Source organism: Phocoena phocoena, chromosome X (assembly GCF_963924675.1).
Source record: "Phocoena phocoena chromosome X, mPhoPho1.1, whole genome shotgun sequence".
NCBI lineage: Eukaryota > Metazoa > Chordata > Mammalia > Artiodactyla > Phocoenidae > Phocoena > Phocoena phocoena.
In genome coordinates, this window is record NC_089240.1 from 90,611,725 (window position 1) to 90,634,959 (window position 23,235).

Sequence of the window (23,235 nt, forward strand, 5' to 3'; positions counted from 1 at the left end):
TCTTAACTAGAGTCTGACTTAATCTCGGGTTATTGATATTATTGTTATGGTGCCGTGAGTCTGGAGTCATCCTGGTTGAGCTTGTTTAGTCCCTAAATGGCTCCAATGTTTTGGTAAAGAGCTGGTTCTGAAGCATCTGTCTCTTTAGCTCATTGTGGCTAGTACCGAAAGAGATACCCCAATCACCTATGAAGGCCCTAAGGATTCAAGTTGATGTGGAAAAAATTAAAAGCACTGTCTAGAAAACTCTGCCACTGGAATTGGCCTAGCAAAAGAAAGTGAGAGAAAAAAGAAAGGTCTAGAAAATTTACTTTCTAAATAACCAAATCTCAAATAAAAGATTTAGCAATATATTTTTTAAATGAAGTTCCTGCTTAAATTTGCCTTAAATTTATTCTTGGCCTATTTAAGTGGCAATGACAGATTCAAACAGGCAGTGTGGCTCCAGAATTTTTTTTTTTTAATCACTACACTATACTATCTGGGTAGTCTAAGCAAAAGGAAGAATACATTCCAAAGTACAAAGGCAGGAGAGTATAGGGTATGTTTAATTAGCAGTTCGGTTTTTAACAGAATGCAGATTACAGGTAGGAGAATAATAGGAGGGAAGGGCAGAAAATTAGGTTGGGGTTAAATCCTGAAGGACCTTGACTGTCAGGCTCAAGATGAACTTTATATCAAATTTACAAATAAAAGATAGTCCTACAAATAACACTGCATAGTTCATAAAAAGGCATCTTGCTTTAATTTTTCCGATGTTATGTATTTGTCAAATGAACTTTAATATGTTTTTAATAGTTTAACAAATTATTCTTAATTTGTTAGACTTCTAAAAAAGCTAGTAGAATCTTCATTTCCATTGAATTTAGAATATAATTTTCTAAAAATTCAGATCGTTGTTTTTCTCTTTTGATACTTTGAGTTCTTTGATTAGTTACTTACAAAGTATTGCTGATTCTTTTGTTTGTCAAAATACAATATCAACAAACTTGTCGTGATTTATTATTTTGTGTTTATAGATGATTATTATGGTTGATATGGCAAAAATTATTTTTGCTGGAGTGCCAATTTTATTATGATATTTCTACTCCAATTTAGCTAAGTATGAACCTATGCCATTGTATGCCAGCATAATTTGGAATTTAAAAAGTCTGATTCCTAATATACTTCAGATATAAAGAGCATACTTTTGAACATCCTCAAAGTATTAAATCTTCATATTTTGAAAGTAGATGTGATATCTAGATAGATCTAGAAATCACTTGGAGACAAATCTGATGTGTAATCACACTAAGTGATACCACAGTGATACCTGTTTTCTTGGTGATACATATGAAGGCAGTTCCAAAATATTTTGAGCATTGATAGCATAATTTACATCAATGTATAACCTTCCAAGGTGACTATTTTCAAATCAACATTCGTATGAATTTAGTCATGCTTCATTCAGTATTCACCAACTGCTGACTACCTGCCAGCTCCGGTTACTGAAGACGCTCAGCCTCTAGGTGTAGCTTCCCACCGCCCACACTGCCCTGCCTCTTACCAAATGAGAACCAGGCGAGAGCTACTTCCCAACTGATGGGGATTTAGAATTAATCTGCTTTTCCTAAATACAGTATCCAGTGTACTTACTGAACCACAGCCTTCCTTCGTAACCTCCACTGGGACATTAGAAAGCCTCTGATGGAGTGCCTGTTTCCTTTTCTCTTTTATAGCTGTGATGTTGAGCCCAGCCTTATTCTGAACCTTCCTCTAGCTGCCGACTCCCCCATAATACTCAAGAACCCCTGCCTCCTATACCCCCACCTATGGACCAGGATCCTACTTTACCTAAATAGGCCTCCCTGTAACCATGGCTATTCAACCTTTCTGCCGAAACACTGCTCACGTCCTGAAACTCTCGCTGCCATGTCACTGCCAAGCCCATGAGCACGCGTGAATAGCAGCTCTGATTGCTAACTCAGATGCTATATTTGGCACTTCTGAATACCCTTCTTCTGGGTTAGTTCTACTGGTTCCAGTTTCTTCCCTTCTCACCAGCCCACCATTAAGCTCTAGCAAGCCTCATCATCGTGTACCTGTGGGTGCTGTCACTATGTGCCAAATAATAATGATATGTTTATAAAGCTTTTCATATTTCAGCAAACTCTTTTACCTATGGTGCATAATACGGCCATCACAACAATATTGTAAGGTAGGTAATGCTGGAATAGTAAAACAATTTGGGCTATATTTGTTTTTTAAAAGTCTCATTGTACAATTTCAATTCAAAATACCATTTATATCATTGCATCTGATATCTGGATCCATTTTTCCCTTTCACTGTCAAAGGTAAAAAATGTTTCAATAAACTTTTTGCTTTTAATGTTAAGTAAATATTTAATGAACACATAATCATCTAGGACTTTAAAAATATAAACAGAAGCCTCTTTGTTTAATTTAATGTGTCAATTATTCATTTCCATAGCAGACTACCAGACCATACTGTGAGAGAAGACTGTTTTAATCGGCTCTTATTTCACCTTTTCCAATTTAATGAGTTTTCAATGTAATGAGTTTTATCGTTAAGTTATTCGACATCATTATTAGTTTACATGATGTAGCCCAGAGTCACAGAGCTAGGAAGTAAACAATAGATACAAATCTAAGCAACATCACTCCAGAGCCCTTACTCTTAACCACTATGATATACTTGCCTCTGTGCTAGATCTATAGGGCAATTTAACATTTGTTTCATACCCTTGACATCTCCGATAAGCATTCAGATCAGTTTTACTTTTAAAAAGGAAAGTCTAGATAATGGTGAAATATAATAGTAAAACAAAAGGTTTGTAAAACGCCATTTACATGCAGATTGATTTTGAGAGGTGATTGTACCAGCACACTTTTGAGAATTCCTTTGTAGTACTGTTCTAGGCACAACACAAAAATTTTAGTGGATCATTTAATAAAAGTACTAAAGAAAAGCTTCCTGTGAATTAATTTTCTAAAATAATATTCAAAAAATATCAGCAGAAGTGTAGAAAAGATTCCTATTATATTTATGCCCAAATCACTAACAATAGGCCTAATTCTACAGTCTTTATTCAGGTTATTCATTAAAGTGTGACACTCCCAAGATTTTTAAAGATCCTGAATTCCTACTCCAAATATAACGGTAGAGATTATTTAAAAGACGGATGTCTGGTTGGTAGGATTACAAGTAGTTGTGATTCTCTTATTTCTACTTTTAATGTATTATTTCCTAAAATTTCCACAATAGACATATATAGTATCACTATTATAATCAGAAAAAAGCAATTTATTTTGTGTGAACTTTCACTAAAGTTAATGAACCAACCCACTGGAGGTCTCAAACAGCGATATAATGCAAGGCATCATCAAGGGTTGATTAAAATTTTAAATAAAGCAGAAGATACCGGCCTGCCTGAGGCAAAAGTGTGAAATGAGTAAAGTTCCTTGAGATATTCCCCCCAACAAACATCCTTTTCAGTTCACTAAATAGGAATATACAAGCTAGACAGCATATATTAGACAGATAAAAAGGTAGTCTACAAAAGTATGTTTCCAAATAATAATGTACATTCTACATGACACTGACAAACCCTTTCTCTTGGAGTAGAGTTTAAGGATGTACATTTTTAACTAACTCCCCAAGTGACCTTTAAACACACTAAAATCTGAGAACCACTATGTAGGTGCTCAAGAAATGCTTGTTAGATTGAGCACGAAGTTTTAATAAAGCAAGCTGTATACTTGCGTTTACTTGCTGCCCCAGGTCTGTGAGCCAGCAAAATGCATATATTTGAAGGAGTTTACAAGGATTTTCAAGGAGGAATGAGAAAGAGATAATGGAGTGACCCAGGGAAAGGAGGGAGATATGACAATTTAGAAAAATCTTCATGTCTTAAATAAAATAGAAGACTAAAATACCTCTTTCTATTATCTTCTTCCTCAGAATATGGAATCTGAAAATATGGAATCCGAAAATATGGAATCCAAATATATGGAAATGGAAACCATTTCCTCAGCTTCAGCTCTTCAGGCTCTCTCTAAGCTGCTTTATCCGGAAGAGGATGACTTTGAGTCCGGACAGGTGGTTGTATACTTACAGATGAATTAGTTCTGATCACACTAAGTTGTGAAACTGTATTTGAACAACTTGTTCCAACCTTGCTGTGGGAGCAGGGCTCTGTCATCTAATACATTCACAGGAGGTTGCAGGACTGATTATGCATGAGAGTATAACCTCTAGTACATTTCTAGCAAACATAATTATATTTTTTCTAAACTACCTGAACACTGAATAGGAAAATAGTTCTGTAACTATGGTAGCAATAGCCACATTTCAAAATGTTTGTCATTTATATTTATGGCCAAAGAATGCTTGACAACCATTACAAAGAGTGATAGCTAGGATTTTTAAGCCTAGACAATATTTCTATAAAACAAATAATTTTAATTAGACAATATTAATTAGGCCCCCAAAACCCTTAATTTTAAAAAATTTGTCTACACATGAAAGCAGAACAGAAAATATTTTGAGCCAAATAAGGGGACAAACTAGCTTCAGCCTATTAAAATTGACTTCCGGTTCAGATAGAGCTGTGGAATCTAATTAGTTGAATAGCATTTGGGGTCAGGACAGGGAACCTCAGGGAGGCTTGTAGCAGCAAGATGGGCTTCATTTTGGGTAGGAGAGTTGCATGAATTGACCTTTGGCCATTCCACAGTCACTGCCAGTATGCTCAGAATACTCAAAATACTTCCATGTAACCCCCTGCTCTCCATTCTCCTCCTCCTTAGATATTAGCAAACCTTGGCTATCAGACTGCCTATGTGAAGGCAAACAAAATTTGCGGCAGAAGTTTCATACTATAGGTGCTTCCCTGGTGGCGCAGTGGTTAGGAATCTGCCTGTCAATGCAGGGGACCGGGGTTTGAGCCCTGGTCCAGGACGATCCCATATGCCGCAGAGCAACTAAGCCCGCGTGCCACAACTACTGAGCCTGCGCTCTAGAGCCTGTGCTCTGCAACAAGAGAAGCCACCGCAGTGAGAAGCCCGCTCACCGCAACAAAGAGTAGCCCCCACTCCCTGCAGCTAGAGAAAGCCCTCGCACAGCAATGAAAACCCAAGGCAGCCAAAAATAAATAAATAAAATAAATAAAATAAATAAATTTATTTTAAAAAGTCTCGTACTATAGCAGAATATATCAATTTGCTTTAAACTATTTTAATGTTCTTTGTTATCATGACCAGTTTACCATGAATAAACCATCTCCCATGAACATACATATCAATTTTCTCCTCCCCAAATTCTTTTTTGCCATAGTGTGGAAAAACAAGTAGTATAATCTAAATAGGCAGCCAATCCAGCGTCAACTAGATTGACACTGGATTGAGCTTCCACCTTCCAGGAAGAAGTTATGTGGAACAGGGCAGAATCAAGTAAGACATGCAATGGAAATAAAATTTGTAGAGGAGGGGAACTGAGTCAGCTTGGAGCCAGGATTAGGAACCAAGAAGTTTTAGTCAGGGAAAATTCTTAGTAGAGGCCAAAGAAGGAAAGAAAAAGCAGGCCATTAGTAACAGCATTGAATATATACAACAAATAGGACACAGAAGAAAAAGTTAAGTGCAATATATCAATAAGTTTGGGAAGGCAAACTCGTTTTTGCTACCTTAGCTGAAATAGAATGATAAATCCTGGGAAAGGTAAAGTTATGTCATATAGAAAAAGTATAGAAAAGGTAAAGTTATGTCATATAGATAAAAGTATGTCATATAGAGAAACAGCGATGTGGAATAAAGGGAAGTGGAACTTGTAACTAGAACAGATTCGGAGATAAGAATTTCCCCTGGTTACAAAGCCTCTTTCCTTTGGCATTTATGTATGGAGATGTTTATTTGCATCTAGAGGTGTTTCCAGGGGAAAGATGAGTGCTTATGAGAATAGAGAGACTAGAATCATTTTACCAAATTGTACAATATATAGAGGAAAATTACTATAATAATGTATGATTCTGTATACCTGGGTTATAAGCAATTTCGAGATAATTTGTCATTCAGCCACCACAGTACAGATATCATTAGAGGATATAGAATTGGGGTATCAGAACAGTGTGAGAAAAATTAATGTTTCTAATGAACTATTAAATTTTCCAGGAGAGAAACGGCTTTTCATTTTTTAACATGTATTAATCTTGGGAACTGTAGAACGATTACAAGAGCGATGTGTTTTTGAAAATACACTCACTGAAAACAGCATTTAGAACTGTTGCATACACATTGGTTTATTTACACTATCCCCACCAAGAATTGTTAAGAATATAGGAGATTGGGACGAGAGTATGTCTGTTGTCTCACGAGGGGATCTTAAGACCTTGGGAAATAAGGTTTACCACTCTGCACAGACAACGTAACAAGGATGTTCTAACTCTCTTACATATTGCAAAGTGGCATGAATTGCAATGATAAATTGCTCAGATAATTGGATGTAGATTCATGGTAGAGGTTGAAATGATATTCTTATAGAAACAATTGCCAGATGGTTTTTAATGTTTTTATTATCCTGATCCATCTTTTCACTTGAAAATTTTATTTTTAATCATTTATTTTCATTAAGTTAATAAACTGAAACTCCTCCTCTGTTCTGATATACTGATCCAATCATCACTGTCCATGGAGAGCATACCAATTTTTGTCAGGAATGTTCAAGTTTTTATTTCTATGGATTTTAATTTGCTGAGGAAGGAAGCACTCAACAAAACAAGAGGCCCTCAGGTTCCAAAAAATGCTTTATCCTGATTGACTATTAGTAGTATTAATATTCTGGTGATTAATAACTTAAGAAAAGCACTGCAAGTTTACATGACTTTAGTGATTTAAAAGAAAAAAATGTACAGAATATTGTCTTGGGATTTTCACATAAAAATGCCGGTAACACCTTACCAGCAGACATAGCACTTTTGAAGCACCTTTTGGAAAGCAATAGTTACTGTCTCAGAAATCTTTGAGATGTTACAGATTAATTTATAATTTATAGCTGTTGGAATAATTTAGCATAAAAAAGACACAGATGAGCTTTTCCACCAGCTTTCAAGGACAGACCCTATTCCTCTTGCCCAAACAGGACATTATAACTTGTGTACCTGTCTGAAGTCTTGGGAGATAAGGGCAGGGGCCTGGAAAAGGATACTTGGAGGTGCTAGTTTGCCAGGACCACGCAATAAGAAGTTTTGATTGCCAGCAATGGAGTGAATTGGAGCTGCAGAGTCTGACATCAGCAAGAACAATTAGTAAAAAAAAAAAATTGGGATTTTCTTGAAGTAACAAAGAACTCCTGACAGGGACCAATAAGGTGGTAGCCGCTATACTGATGGTGTAATGTGTGTTATGCTTAGCTGAAAAAAGAAAACTGTTCTTCTACTGGTGAGACAGGGGCAGTATGTCTGCTGTCCCTGTCCCATACAGGGGCTGGGTATGTCTGCTCGTACAGAAGATGGCAAAATAAACCTGAACTTGCATGAAGACTGAAGTGGTTCAGCATGTATTTGACACTATTAATCTGGCGTTGCTGTTTAAATCCACTAGTTCAGTGTCATGAGGTGATGGGACGAAGAAGTATTTCATATCCACAGTGGAAAGAAGTAAAAGCTATTATCAAGACTTTTTGCAGTACGTGGGCCTCTCACTGTTGTGGCCTCTCCCATTGTGGAGTACAGGCTCCGGACGTGCAGGCTCAGTGGCCATGGCTCACGGGCCTAGCTGCTATGCGGCATGTGGGATCTTACCAGACCGGGACACAAACCCGTGTCCCCTGCATCAGCAGGCGGACTCTCAACCACTGGGCCACCAGGGAAGCCCTATTATCAAGACTTTTGAATGAGTTGTTTGATGTCTAAATACTTAGACTCTATTTAGTGGTTTGTTTTTATTTCTATAAAACTTTCCCATACTTCTGTCCCCCATCTAACTATGACCAGACAACTGCCAAAACCCAAAGGGGTTGATGCTCTTATTCTAACACTTGGTTCTAACCTTCAAAGAGTTGAATGTGGCTCATTCCCCTAGCCCCAAGAATACATGATTCACTGGGCTAGAACTGGGGATTTAGTCTGATCAAAGATCAATTCTGCCTTGGGGTCTATTAAACCAAATACTTTTTGAAAGGACGAGGAAAACACATTCAAAATAATACTTGACATCTGTCTCTTGGTTATATAATAGCAATGGATAATGAAACTGGGAAGCTTAATGAAACTGTAGACAGAAAGCTTATCAAATTTAAAGTATCACTGGTCGTGCAAGTTATACAAGTAGTAATTACAGAATGTTGGACTTTTTTTCCTCTCCTCCAGTCAAATAGTTCATCTGAAATGGGTCCTGGGGATATTGGACCACCAAAAACAGAAGCGCTTAAAGGTAAGTTATTTAATAAAGCATATAGATCAATATAATCAGTATAATCTTCTCTTTGGGAGCAAAATGATAGGGAGAGTAATACTAACTAACACTAGCACTTATCAAAGCTGAACTCAAATAATTGTGGGAACGATGAACAACTATTTACATATAAAGATATTGTTTTTACTCTAGTGTTGCAGGTAAGTTGTTTTTCTAGTAATGGAAATTAATTTGCCTTGAGTTATTCACATTTTTTGGCATATTTCCTGAGATGGAAAACCAGGAAATTCACATGTGGTTAGATAACTTTTTTAGTATTTAGGGTCTAGGTACCATGACATTTAACTTCTTCACGTTCTGTGCTGCTATATTCTGGCAATTTCACAGAATTCATTAATTCATTCAATAAATATTTGTTGAGAGCTAATTATGTACCAGGTAGTATGATCATCTCTGAGACTACAATGGAGATCAAAATAGAAAGGTTCCCTGCCCCCGTTGAGCTAATAGTCCTTTGGAGAACACAATGAAACAAATAACTACACAATTTTATCTTAAGTTGAAAAGCTTATAGATTAAAGCCCATGGGGTGACTTATAAAGTCACGGGTCCAGTAAACTAGAATAAATATTTTTTGGGTGTTTTCCCAGTATTTTGGCCTATACATTTTCACAGAGTTGAATATTTTGCACATCTTTAAAAATGTAGAAATCTGTAATTCCGTTGGTCGTGATCACAGTTACCAAAGGGTGGACAGGGAGAGGAAATGAAGTACTCTCATCAATTTAGGTAATTGTAAAAGATTCTGTCTGGAAAAATGTTTAATAATGACTAAAATGAGGTCTGAGTGGACAATTTTAAAATTTCAGTTATTCTACATACTCAAGAGTCTATTTGCCTTATTCAAGAGATATTCACTTCACAGAAGACTAGTTCAAATTTGGATGTATTTCTGTGCTGCCTGTATTTCTGATAATGTAGGTCTAATAATCTCTAAATTCTAAGAACAATGAGTCATATGTAAAACATTATATATAAATCTGTAATTATGCTTTACAAAGCCCATGCTAGATGGAAGCAGATCATTTCAAATGAACTGGCAGAATTGAAAACCTGACAATCAGGTGCATTTCTGGGAATGCTTAACAGTAATCAAAATAATGTTCTGCACCTAATGTGGGTCTCCATTTACTGCCGCAACAGTTGGAACAAATGCAAGCTGGGATTAAGCATGCCTATTTACTTTCTCTTTTTTTTTTTAACATCTTTATTAGAGTATAATTGCTTTACAATGTTGTGTCAGTTTCTGCTGTATAACAAAGTGAATCAGCTATACCTATACATATATCCCCATATCTCCTCCCTCTTGCGTCTCCCTCCCTCCCACCCTCCCTATCCCACCCCTCTAGGTGGTCACAAAGCACCGAGCTGATCTCCCTGTGCTATGCGGCTGCTTCCCATTAGCTATCTATCTTACATTTGGTAGTGTATATATGTCCATGCCACTCTCTCACTTCGTCCCAGCTTACCCTTCCCTCTCCCTGTGTCCTCAAGTCCATTCTCTATGTTTGCGTCTTTATTCCTGTCCTGTCCCTAGGTTCTTCAGAACCCTTTTTTTTTTTTTAGATTCCATATATATGTGTGAGTATACGGTATTTGTTTTTCTCTTTCTGACTTACTTCACTCTGTAGGACAGACTCTAGGTCCATCCACCTCACTACAAATAACTCTAATTTCTTTCCTTTTTATGGCTGAGTAATATTCCATTGTATATATGGGCCACATCTTCTTTATCCATTCATCTGTCGATGGACTCTTAGGTTGCTTCCATGTCCTGGCTATTGTAAACAGAGCTGCAACGAACATTGTGGCACATGATTCTTTCTGAATTCTGGTTTTCCCAGGGTATATGCCCAGTAGTGGGATTGCTGGGCCATATGGCAGTTCTATTTTTAGTTTTTTAAGGAACCTCCGTACCCTTCTCCATAGTGGCTGTATCAATTTACATTCCCACAAAGAGTGCAAGAGGGTTCCCTTTTCTCCACACCCTCTCCAGCATTTATTGTTTGTAGATTTTTTGATGATTGCCATTCTGACTGGTGTGAGGTGATACCTCACTGTAGTTTAGATTTGCATTTTTCTAATGATTAGTGATGTTTAGCATCCTTTCATGTGTTCATTGGAAATCTGTACATCTTCTTTGGAGAAATGTCTATTTAGGTCTTCTGCCCATTTTTGGATTGGGCTGTTTGTTTTTTTTTTGATGTTGAGCTGCATGAGCTGCTTGCAAATTTTGGAGATTAGTCCTTTCTCAGTTGCTTCATTTGCAAATATTTTCTCCCATTCTGAGGGTTGTCTTTTCGTCTTGTTTATGGTTTCCTTTGCTGTGCAAAAGCTTTGAAGTTTCATTAGGTCCCATTTGTTTCTTTTTGTTTTTATTTCCATTTCTCTAGGAGGTGGGTCAAAAAGGATCTTGCTGTGATTTATGTCATAGAGTGTTCTGCCTATGTTTTCCTCTAAGTTTTATAGTGTCTGGCCTTACGTTTAGGTCTTTAATCCATTTTGAGTTTATTTTTGTGTATGGTGTTAGAGAGTGTTCTAATTTCATTCTTTTACATGTGGCTGTCCAGTTTTCCCAGCACCACTTATTGAAAGGCTGTCTTTTCTTCATTGTTTATTCTTGCCTCCTTTCTCAAGATAAAGTGCCCATATGTGCATGGGTTTATCTCTGGGCTTTCTATGTTGTTCCATTGATCTATATTTCTTTGTGCCAGTACCATACTGGTTTTGTGCTTTGTTTTTGTGCCAGTACCATACTGTCTTGATTACTGTAGCTTAGTAGTGTAGTCTAAAGTCAGGGAGCCTGATTCCTCCAACCCCATTTTTCTTTTTCAAGATTGCTTTGGCTATTCGCGGTCTTTTGTGTTTCCATACAAATTGTGAAATTTTTTGTTCTAGTACTGTGAAAAAGGCCTTTGGTAGTTTGACAGGGATTGCACTGAATCTGTAGATTGCTTTGGGTAGTATAGTCATTTTCACAATGTTGATTCTTCCAATCCAAGAACATGGTATATCTCTCCATCTGTTTCTATCATCTCTAATTTCTTTCATCAGTGTCTTATAGTTTTCTGCATACAGGAGTTTTGTGTCCTTAAGTAGGTTTATTCCTAGGTATTTTATTCTTTTGTTACAATGGTAAATGGGAGTGTTTCCTTAATTTCTCTTTCAGATTTTTCATCATTAGTGTATAGGAATGCAAGGGATTTCTGTGCATTAATTTTGTATCCTGCTACTTTACCAAATTCATTGATTAGCTCTAGTAGTTTTCTGGTAGCAGCTTTAGGATTCTCTATGTGTAGTATCATGTCATCTGCAAGCAGTGACAGCTTTACTTCTTCTTTTCTGATTTGGATTCCTTTTATTTCTTTTTCTTCTCTGATTGCTGTGGCTAAAACTTCCAAAACTCTGTTGAATAAGAGTGGTGAGAGTGGGCAATCTTGTCTTATTCCTGATCTTAGTGGAAATGGTTTCAGTTTTTCACCATTGAGGATGATGTTGGCTGTGGGTTTGTCATATATGGCCTTTATTATGTTGAGGTAAGTTCCTCCATGCCTACTTTCTGGAGAGGTTTTATCACGAATGGGTGTTGAATTTTGTCAAAAGCTTTTTCTGTATCTATTGAGATTATCATATGGTTTTTATCATTCAATTTGTTAATATGGTGTATCACATTGATTGATTTGCATATATTGAAGAATCCTTGCATTCCTGGGATAAACCCCACTTGATCATGGTGTATGATCCTTTTAATGTGCTGCTGGATTCTGTTTGCTAGTATTTTGTTGAGGATTTTGCATCTATGTTCATCAGTGATATTGGCCTGTAGTTTTCTTTCTTTGTGACATATTTGTCTGGTTTTGGTATCAGGGTGATGGTGACCTCGTAGAATGAGTTTGGGACTGTTCCTCCCTCTGCTATATTTTTGGAAGAGTTTGAGAAGGATAGGTGTTAGCTCTCTCTAAATGTTTGATAGAATTCACCCATGAAGCAATCTGGTCCTGGGCTTTTGTTGGTTGGAAGATTTTTAATCACAGTTTCAAGTCCAGTGCTTGTGATTGGTCTGTTTATATTTTCTATTTCTTCCTGGTTCAGTCTCGGAAGGTTGTGCATTTCTAAGAATTTATCCATTTCTTCCAGATTGTCCATTTTATTGGCATAGAGCTGCTTGCATTAATCACTTATGATCCTTTGAATTTCTGCCAGGTCAGTTGTTACTTCCCCTTTTTCATTTCTAATTCTGTTGATTTGAGTCTTCTCCCTTTTTTTTTTTTTTTTTTTTGGTACGCGGGCCTCTCACTGTTGTGGCCTCTCCCATTTCGGGGCACAGGCTCCGGACGCGCAGGCTCAGTGGCCATGGCTCACGGGCCCAGCCGCTCCGCGGCATGTGGGATCTTCCCGGACCGGGGCACGAACCTGTGTCCCCTGCATCGGCAGGCGGACTCTCAACCACTGTGCCACCAGGGAAGCCCCTCTCCCTTTTTTTCTTGATGAGTCTGGATAGTGGTTTATCAATTTTGTTTATCTTCTCAAAGAACCAGTTTCTAGTTTTATTGATCTTTGCTATTGTTTCCTTCATTTCTTTTTCATTTATTTCTCATCTGATCTTTATGATTTCTTTCCTTCTGCTAACTTTGGGGTTTTTTGTTCTTCTTTCTCTAATTGCTTTAGGTGTAAGGTTAGGTTGTTTATTTGAGATGTTTCTTATTTCTTAAGTTAGGATTGTATAGCTATAAACTTCCCTCTTAGAACTGCTTTTGCTGCATCCCATAGGTTTTGGGCCGTTGTGTTTTCATTGTTGTTTGTTTCTAGGTATTCTTTGATTTCCTTTTTGATTTCTTCAGTGATCTCTTAGTTATTTAGTAGTGTATTGTTTAGCCTTCATGTGTTTGTATTTTTTACAGATTTTTCCTGTAATGGATATCTAGTCTCATAGCGTTGTGGTCGGAAAAGATACCTGATACAATTTCAGTTTTCTTAAATATACCAAGGCTTGATTTGTGACCCATGATATGGTGTATCCTGGAGAATGTTCTATGAGCACTTGAGAAGAAAGTGTATTCTGTTGTTTTTGGATGGAATGTCCTATAAATATCAATTAAGTCTATCTGGTCTAATGTGTCTTTTAATGTTTGTGTTTCCTTATTTATTTTCATTTTGGTTGATCTGTCCATTGGTGACAGTGGGGTGTTAAAGTTCCCTACTATTATTGTGTTACTGTCGATTTCCCCTTTTATGGCTGTTAGTATTTGCCTTATGTATTGATGTGCTCCTATGTTGGGTGCATAAGTATTCACAATTGTTATATCTTCTTCTTGGATTGATCCCTTGATCATTATGTAGTGTCCTTCTTTTTATTCTGCTCTGTGGTAGTTATTTCCACTATTTGATCTTCCAGGTCACTTATCCATTCTTCTGCCTCAGTTATTCTGCTATTGATTCCTTCTAGAGAATTTTTAATTTCATTTACTCTGTTGTTCATCATTGTTTGCTCTTTAGCTCTTCTAGGTCCTTGTTAAATGTTTCTTGTATTTTCTCCATTCTATTTCCAAGATTTTGGATCATGTTTACTATCATTACTCTGAATTCTTTTCCAGGTAGACTGCCTATTTCCTCTTCATTTTTTGGTCTGGTGGGTTTTTATTTTGCTCTTTCCTCTGCTGCATATTTCTCGTCTTCTCATTTTGCTTAACTTACCGTGTTTGGGGTCTCCTTTTCACAGGCTGCAGGTTCGTAGTTCCCATTGTTTTCGGTGTCTGCCCCCAGTGTCTAAGGTTGATTCAATGGGTTGTTTAGGCTTCCTGGTGGAGGGGACTGGGGCCTGTGTTCTGGTGGATGAGGGTGGATTTTTTCTTTCTGGTGGGCAGGACCACGTCTGGTGGTGTATTTTGGGGTGTCTGTGAACTTATTATGATTTTAGGCAGCCTCTCTGCTAATGGGCAGGGTTGTGTTCCTGTCTTGCTAGTTGTTTGCATTGGGGTGTCCAGCACTGGAGCTTGCTGGTCGTTGAGTGGAGCTGTGTCTTAGCGTTGAGTTGGAGATCTCTGGGAGAGCTCTCGCCATTTGATATTACGTGGAGCCAGGCGGTCTCTGGTGGTCCAGAACTCAGCTCTCCCACCTCAGAGGCTCAGGCCTGACACCCAGCTGGAGCACCAAGACCCTTTCAGCCACACAGCCAGGTACATGGGGATTTTTTTGTCTTTGGGAAGTCTGATGTCTTCTGCCAGCATTCAGTAGGTGTTCTGTAGGAGTTGTTCCACATGTAGATATATTTCTGACATATTTGTGGGGAGGAAGTTGATCTCCACGTCTTACTCCTCCGCCATCTTGAAGGTCCTCTGAATGGTTAAACTTTACTGCTACTATTGGAGGGACTCCTGAGGAGGCAGGGGGTGGCTGTGGCTCACTGTGGGGATGAAGACACTGGCAGCAACTGCTCTGGCAAGTACTCATTGGTGTGAGCCCCCATTTACTTTCAAACATTTAAATATGACATGTAGAAACCCCAGGCATGTGCTCAGTTGACATAAAGGACAAATAAGAGAGATTTTCTTTAGAGCCCATGTCTATATGAGGAAAATAATGGATTAAGAATGATCATTGTCTCTACTGTTTTCAGTTTCTTTCACTGATAATATTTTTAAAGAACTATGTCAGGCTTGCACGGAAAAGGTATCAAGGGACTTTTAAATAGTAAAACACAAGGCAAGATAAAGTATTTCTATCCAAATCAGATTGATTGCATGTTTGATTTGTTCTTTTATGTAAAAATATTTTACGTATGATCCTATTTGTTTCTGAAAAAATGTGTAATATTTCTTTGCATATATGTTGTATATAATATATATTTTATACACAATGTTATTTTATGTACTAAATATTTATATGTTTTATATGTGTATATACATATATATGTATATATATTTCTGTAGATATAGATATAGATATAGATATACACACATATACAGAGAGAGAGAGAGAGAGAGAGAGACTGGAAAGATGTACACCAGAATGCTATCATTGATCATCTCTGGGTGGTTAGATTGTAGATTATTTTATTTTCTTCTTTTTGCTTATATGTCTTTTCCAAATTTTCTACAATTATTATTACAACTCTTCAATGTATTGGCTGTGTGTTGATTAAAAATTTAAGTCAATTGTTACGAATTTAGCTTCTCTGACCAAAAACCAAGCTAGCAATTACAAATAGAAAATATTTCACTTCAGTGATCCCAAACTTAGTGTGAAGAAGAACAGGAGAAATTTCAAGGGGTAAAACAGGCAAAAGCTTCAACTTTATCTTCCCTTTCTTCACAGTCATCCCTCAAACAAGTGATGAAAATAGTGAGCACATCTGGAATCCGGAGGAGGTTCCAGAAGGGGCAGAGCACCATGATGTGTGGGATATTAGAGAAACACCAGAGTAAGTCAAATGAAGCCAGGAACATGTTTTTTGGGGTTTAAGTTAGATGTGTCATCTGATACCAGTCTGTTTTTGACAAGATTCATAATGTAACTTCTACCACATAAAAGTAAGACTATGGTGACACACAGAAGGCACGTGTAATTGTTGAGTTTTTTCCTTCTAGAGCAGAAACAAATATTAAGACATAATACCTTTCTTTCAGTTATTATCTAACAAAAAGTGAAAAGTAGTCATTTCCATTATCAATTTATATTTAATATCATTTAGTTGTATAATGTGGAAGTAACAGTGGGTAAAACCAGCCCATTAAATTACAAGCATTCATACAAACTAAATTATTATGCCATGTTTTTGTGTCAAAGACTTGCTTTTAATTACTCAGTGTTCCACAATTTCAGTAAAAGGCTATGTTCTGCCACCAATTATCAGCTGTTACCTGGACTAATTTACTAGTTATTTTAGGATTATGTTTAGTATATTTTGCAAGCAGGATTAAAGGCTTGCTTTCTAGTCTTTTAGTAGAAATTATAAATATGAATTTTAGAATTATCATAAAAAGCCTTTCGTACTAATAAGTGAAATCACTCATACTGTTAAGGATTAAAGTGTGTTTACACACATAATTGAAATTAATGATTAAATACACTAAGCTTTAAATATGTATTTTAAAATAAAATCTTGTTTGAATATTTAGAATAGCTTGAAAAACAAAGGCAATATTTATTAAATTATAGTGTGCTTTATAATGTCTTGAAAACTTCTATGGCAAATGACCTGAGAACTTAGATGCTTCTATCTTCTATGTCAGTTCTGAAAATAGAAGCAGTGGGAGACTGCAGTTAATTAAGTAGAAAAAAAGTATCCAGCTTTCAAATAAACAATGTAAAAAAAAGTAAACCTCATAAAAAAAAGGGTATTTTAAAACGTTTCTGTCTGCATCTTAAGTATGAAGGGAGTGAATCTCAGGTTATGTTTATACAGTGCCCACACATCCCTATGAAAGGTAAGATTTAAGTCATTCATTTGTCACATAGTTTAATGAATGTCAAACACCCATATGTGGCAAGCTCCAAATCTGAGAAAATTTTAATTTTTCATCCTGATGTTTGATGTTCTGTAGAAAGAATATCCTTCAAAGCTTTAAATGAATAAGAACTCCAGTCAGGATATGAAGAAAAATGCTTTATAAGATTTTTTAATCTCTATTTTCTATGTTATGCAAATACATTTCGAACTGTCCCAATTGGTAAAGAAGAAAATGGGTAAAGAAGGTGAACAGGCAGATCACAAAAGAAGAATCACAAGTTACCAAATAAAAAATAATAAGGGCCTGAGCTAAGTCACTGGCCTTGGAGAGAAATATGAGGGTCTTTATTTGAGAGATATTTGAAGGAAGATTTGGTATTTGATTAGATATAATGAATGAGAGGAAAGCATAGCTAGAGCAAATCCATGTGGGAGTCCTGGGCATATAGATCAATATCTTTCTGTTTTGTTTTAACTTGGCTTCACCTTTGTGAATACCTGGTAGCTGTTACAGTCTATTAAGAAAAAAGTGTCCTATCTCAAATAGCTATTTACTGTTAGCCCTATTCCAACTCAGAGAAGTCCCTCTTTCATCCTTGGGCATTCCTATTTGCAAGTGGTCAGAAGTTCAATGTCTCCAGATACAATTTTCCAACCGCCTACTATATACATTTGCCTGGATGTCCCAAGGCACCTCACACTCCACACACCCTAAACCAAACTCACCATTTCCCCTCCACCTACATTCCCAATCACAGTTAGTGGCTTCACTGTTCACCCAGTCACCCAAGCGAGTAACCTCAGCATCATCTTTGATGCTTTCCTCTCATTCATTATATCTAGTCAAATACCAAATCTTCCTTCAAATATTTGTAAATGTTTACTTACTTCATTCCATCTAAAAAGATAGGGTAGGGACTTCCCTGGCGGTCCAGTGGTTAAGATTCTGTGCTTCCAGTGCAGGGGGTGTGGGTTCGATCAGGGAACTAAGATCCCACATGCTGTGCAGTGCGACCAAAATAAATAAATAAATAAAATTAAAAAATAAAAACATATAGTTCATTATGGCTGGGGGTTTCTATAAACCACTCTATCCCTGGCGTCCCAAATTTGGGGGCAAGGAAAGATTTATGAATTGTCATGTGTGAGGTGAAATACCAGGAAAACCTTTCACTGAACTAAGAATTCTGTAGGACTAGATTCTAAACACTATAGTTGTACCGGTGCTGACTACACTACCAGTGTTTCTACTGTAGAATTTTTGAGGTAGAAAACACAATAGAGATCATTTAGTTCAAACCCACCCCCTCCCATAAATTGTACAAATCCGGAAGCTGAGCACATGAGTTTGTGACTTAACCAAGATCACACAGTTAATGACAGAAAGAGTACTAAACCTGGATTTTCTAACTCTACTCTGAGGCTTAAATTTAACAGAGGAATATTTCCATCTATCCATCAAACCCTGGATTATGGGCTCACTATTCTTCTGAGCCATTGTTTTCCAGGAAAGGACCTTCCTTTTTTCTTCTGCTTTTACTCTTATTAGAATCTTATTAGAAGTTCCCTCAATCTATTTTATTTGTATAGCCCTGAAATAGTCAAGCTTTATTTTTAGAAACCAGTATACACAACATAAATCCTGACAGTGTTAGGTATTTTTGACTGAATTTCTAGACTTTTCTTCCCTTATATTCTGCTACATGCCTGAAAAACTGCAAGCACTTTATTTATTTTGTCCTTTTATTTTTTGTAATAGCATGTCCTCATAAGTTTCTAGTTTTCTGCTCTGTGACAGGAAATTGCTCTTTCATTTGAGTCTCTATATCACTGGCTTTTTTTTCAGATATGAAATTGTGTTCAAACAGCAGGTGGGAACTGAAGATATGTTCCTGGGATTGACCAGAAAGGACCCTTCAACTGCGTGTTGTAAGGATCTATTGGTAAGCCTCTCCCCTCTTCCCCATTTTCCATTTGACCATTATAGTTAAATTGACTGTTGTATACATAATACCATAGGCAAGGCTGTAAACCCTTTAAAAATAGTGGTTGCTATGTTTGAGGTACTAAGGGAATAATAGGATAGACAGTTTAAAATTGGCAAACATGTACAAAATAAACTAAGTTTACACATGTGGGTAAGATTTACAAATAAACAGAATCATATGACATAACGCACTACTTCTAGTCCTAATAAAACTGCCCAATCTGGACTGAATTTTCTTTCATCCTAGTTCTGTCCCATACATGTCATCTGATTGGTTATTAATTTCTGATGAGTGACAGTCAATCAAAAAGTAATATTTCCTTCCCTGAATCGGTCTTATCTCTTATATCTGTATTTCTTTTAATGACTCAACTTACATTGGGGGACATAAAAGGGGATTTTTTCTTAAATTTTGGATCTGAACTACTGACTTAACACTCTCAGAAGACATCCAAAATGTTGCTTGGCTCCCTTATCTGAATGACACTACAGCATGTTGAAGAGCATCCTTTGCCAAGCCACTGTTTCTGTATAATAACAGTAGCGATACAAACAATATCAATAAGACTTCCTTACTGGGCCTAACCAAGAGTGTGGAATGCAACTCACTTTGGCAATATACACTAGTAATTCTGGTGTTTGGTGCTGGGAATTTATTTTTTGAGATCAGGGGCTGTGCATCTGTATTTTCCCCTCCCTCTTTTATAATACTCTACAACACAGAGTACTGAAGCACCCATAGGAGATGCTTAATATTTTTCCTGAAGCAAAAGGTAAATGCATTCTCTCTTTTGCATAAACTTCAGGCTTTCTCTTATTAGCAAAATCTAAGACATTCAATTGGATCACATAACATAATAGGAATAGCGTCTTTAAGGACCTCAGGAGATTTTTCAAACTTAATGAGTTAAGGTTTCAAGTGATCTTGAAGTAATTAGCTCCCAGGGTTTTACCAGTAATATTCAAATTTCTCTCTCTTAAATGACTGTAAGATTATGTTTTTGATGTTTAGTATTGCGGATTACTCTAAACTCTAAAGAAATTCTAGGCCCTTAATAAATAAAACTGTTGTGAGCCTTTCCATTTCCCTCATGCAGCTTGCTCCCAGCATTTAATAATAAAGGTATGCTGAATGAAGAATCTTGGAAACTAAATCACACCTCAGAGTAGGAGTACACAATTTATCTAAAACTCAACATGTATGTACAGAAAAAGACTTGATCCCTCCCTCTAATGAGCTTATAATTGACTGGGGAGACTAAACTAACATAAATGAACCCATTTTATTATTAACAATTAAACTCAGTGTTGACAATTTTAAGTTTGCCAGGAGTTCAGATGGTTTGGATAAGACATGGACACCTTTGAATGCCAGAAACAGATGAAACATTTGTTGGTGCCATGGCACTTCACCACATGTATAGCATTCTTTTTCTCTTTCTTTTTCTTCATACATTCAATCTTTAAATACTACTACATACCAGACACTGTCCTAAGTACTAGGGATACAAAGACAAATAAGAAACAGTCAATTACCCTCAGGGAATTTACAGGTAATGAGATGAACACCTAAAAAGTCATTGCAGTTCACTATGGCAAGTACATATTTAGAGGCATATACCAGGTACGTGGTGACGTGAAGCAGAAAGGGCAGAAAGGGATTAAACACCAGGTGGATAGGATTTCTCCAGTGGACAGCATTCCAAGAAGGGCATTCCAAACAGAGGTAAGAGCACATGGAAAGGTATCCAGGCATGAAATAGCATGACCTATTTGGGTAAGCATTGAGTGTAACAAGAGTAAAGAATAATTGTGGACAGTGGTGTACTGGTAAGCTGTCTCTCAAAAAAGAAAAAAGAAAACAGATTTGCAGCTTGAATTTTATCCTATAGGCATATTAATGATGACACCCACTGTCATTGCTTAACCCTGCTGGGAAGACTCCGACAGCAGAGGTTAATGACCTCATCTCAGACATTTCTTGCACAATTTTTAAGCTTATTATTCCTGTTAATAATATGGCATTTTTTCAACTCTAAGACATCATCAAATTGTAGATGTGCCATTTGTTTAGTAACATAGGAAAAATAGGTATACTACTATATTAAATATGCATTGTGTGATTCATCCCAATAACAGAAACATAAAAATGTGAGGAAAACTGCACCTTAGAATTAGCTAAATATGTTATTTGGGTCCTGGACCTGATCTCTATGTAACAATCTGACCCAGAGACTTTAAGAAGAAGCCCTCTGCTTAAGCTGAGGAAGGTAATAGGAACACAAACAATCTGTTTAAATACAAGAACTGATTTGGGGTTTAAAAATTTACAAGAACCACCTTTCCTTTACCCTCCCCAGACTCCAAATAAGAAAGCAAGATTTATGAGTCCTAAATCAAAGTGTTGATCCTAAACAAAATTCTGAGTTAAGAATATGTATGTCTTCAGCAAACCTTCCATCTTTTCCTTCTAACCCCAACCCAGAGAGTTCCATTATCCAAATTATGCCTGCTGCTCTACTCCTGAGTTTGTAGTTACCAAACTTCCCGTGCCTTAATCTGTATTTGGGCATTTTATTTTCTAAATAAAAACTGTATATATTTAAAGTATACAATATATTGATTTGGTATACATATACATAGTGAAATGATTACTACAGTCAAGCTGATTAACATATCACCTCTTCACATACCATTTGTGTGTGTGGGTGTGTGTGGTGATAGCACCTGAAATCTACGCTTAGCAATTTCCCAATATTCAATACAGTATTATTAACTATTGTCATCATGCTGTACATTAATTTTAGAGCTAGAACTAGGCCAGTGGTTTGCAGGTTTGTTTTGTTTTGTTTTTAGCTGCCAACTCTTTTCTTCAAACAAGATTCTGTGAGAAAGCCTAACATATAAAACACGTACTACTGCCTTGGTTAAAAGGGTGCTATCATCTATGAGACAGCTCCTAGGAGAAAAACTGAGGCTCTTTGTAACACAGTTTGAAAATGTTGATTTAGACTTTCCTCCTTATATTACAGTTGGGAAAATAAGGTCATGCTTACAATGCCTCTTACACTGATATAAGAGAGTCTAGAGGGCGTTTCCTCCTAGGTGACATGCATGTTTTTCCTTAAACTTCATGAGTAGAATGCCTCTGTCTTATTTTGTTTTACCTTAAATTATATTTTCTCTTTTATCTTCTATACTCTCCATCCCTCCCCACAAGACTTCTACTATAATGGATTTGATACATATCCTTGAATACATATTTATCATTGTTTTCTGTAATTTTTAAAATTCAACAAATACTTATTGAGCATTTACTACAGGCCAGACCCTTGACATACAGTGTTGAACAAAATAGATATAAGGTTCTCCTTCTCTGCAGGTGCTTAACTGTTAAGAGGTCAAATAGTCCATAAGCAGCAGCACATATTTTCATACATCCATCCAATAAGGAAACAAGTCCGAAAGGATATAGTTGATTACTTATACAGATGGCATAAGCAAGATCAGCATGGTATCAGCTCCCCATGTCCCTTTGCCCCACAGGACAACATTGAACTACAGGAGCCAGATGACAGGTGACACAAGTAGTGAGGCACTCTTGCTGAAGAGCCAACTATAGACTGCAGCTAAGCTGTTTAACAGCCTGCCTCTATACCCAGGGGAAGGGAGGTGGAAAATCCTATGCCTCATTGAAACATCATGGCATCCTCCTGCAAGATAGGGAGCCTCCAAGGTCGAAAGACAGATAAGAAACAGCCTTGAGGCAACTCCTCACAAGACTGCCTATCTTCTCATGCTCTAAGAGAATCACAGGATGTTCTGCCAAGACCTAGGGCAGACTGAAGTTGAGCCTTGCTTATGTGGCCTATGTGAATAGTACACAGTTGCCAGAATGCCATAGTGGAGCCATTTCCCTACATTTACAGCCCATAAATAAAAGTTTCTATCCTGATTGTCTTCACTTAACATGATATAGTAACAGAAAACAATTTATATAATGCTTACTATGTGCCAGGCATTTCTCTAAGACCTTTGCACATAGTAACTCATTATTCCCCATGCCAAAACTCTATGAAATAAGTGCTGTTATCCCCATTTTACAAATGAGGTTACTGAAGCACAAGGAAGTTAAATAACTTGCTTAAGGTCACACATTTAAACTCTGGCAGAACTACGATTTGAGTCCAGGCAGTTTGAATTTGATAGAAGTGATATGGGTACAAAAAAGAGGAAATCCAAGCAGACTTCACAAAACAGGTGGGATGTGATGACATTTGAGGAACATAATAGTTTGCCAGGGTGGAACAGCTGTCTAAGCAGAGTAAAC

At 36.9% G+C, this 23,235-nt stretch overlaps 1 protein-coding gene across 1 annotated transcript in view; it reads left to right on the top strand.

Annotated features, from left to right (window-relative positions):
• Positions 1-3,955: 3,955 nt before the first annotated feature.
• DNAAF6 (dynein axonemal assembly factor 6) overlaps positions 3,956-23,235 on the top strand; it is a 37,482-nt gene continuing 18,202 nt past the window's right edge. The window contains exons 1-4 of the mRNA XM_065901335.1: positions 3,956-4,099; positions 8,364-8,427; positions 15,784-15,889; positions 18,765-18,861. Of these exons, the coding sequence (XP_065757407.1) occupies positions 3,965-4,099; positions 8,364-8,427; positions 15,784-15,889; positions 18,765-18,861 (402 nt within the window). The 5' untranslated portion in view covers positions 3,956-3,964. The remainder of the gene's footprint in view (positions 4,100-8,363; positions 8,428-15,783; positions 15,890-18,764; positions 18,862-23,235) is intronic.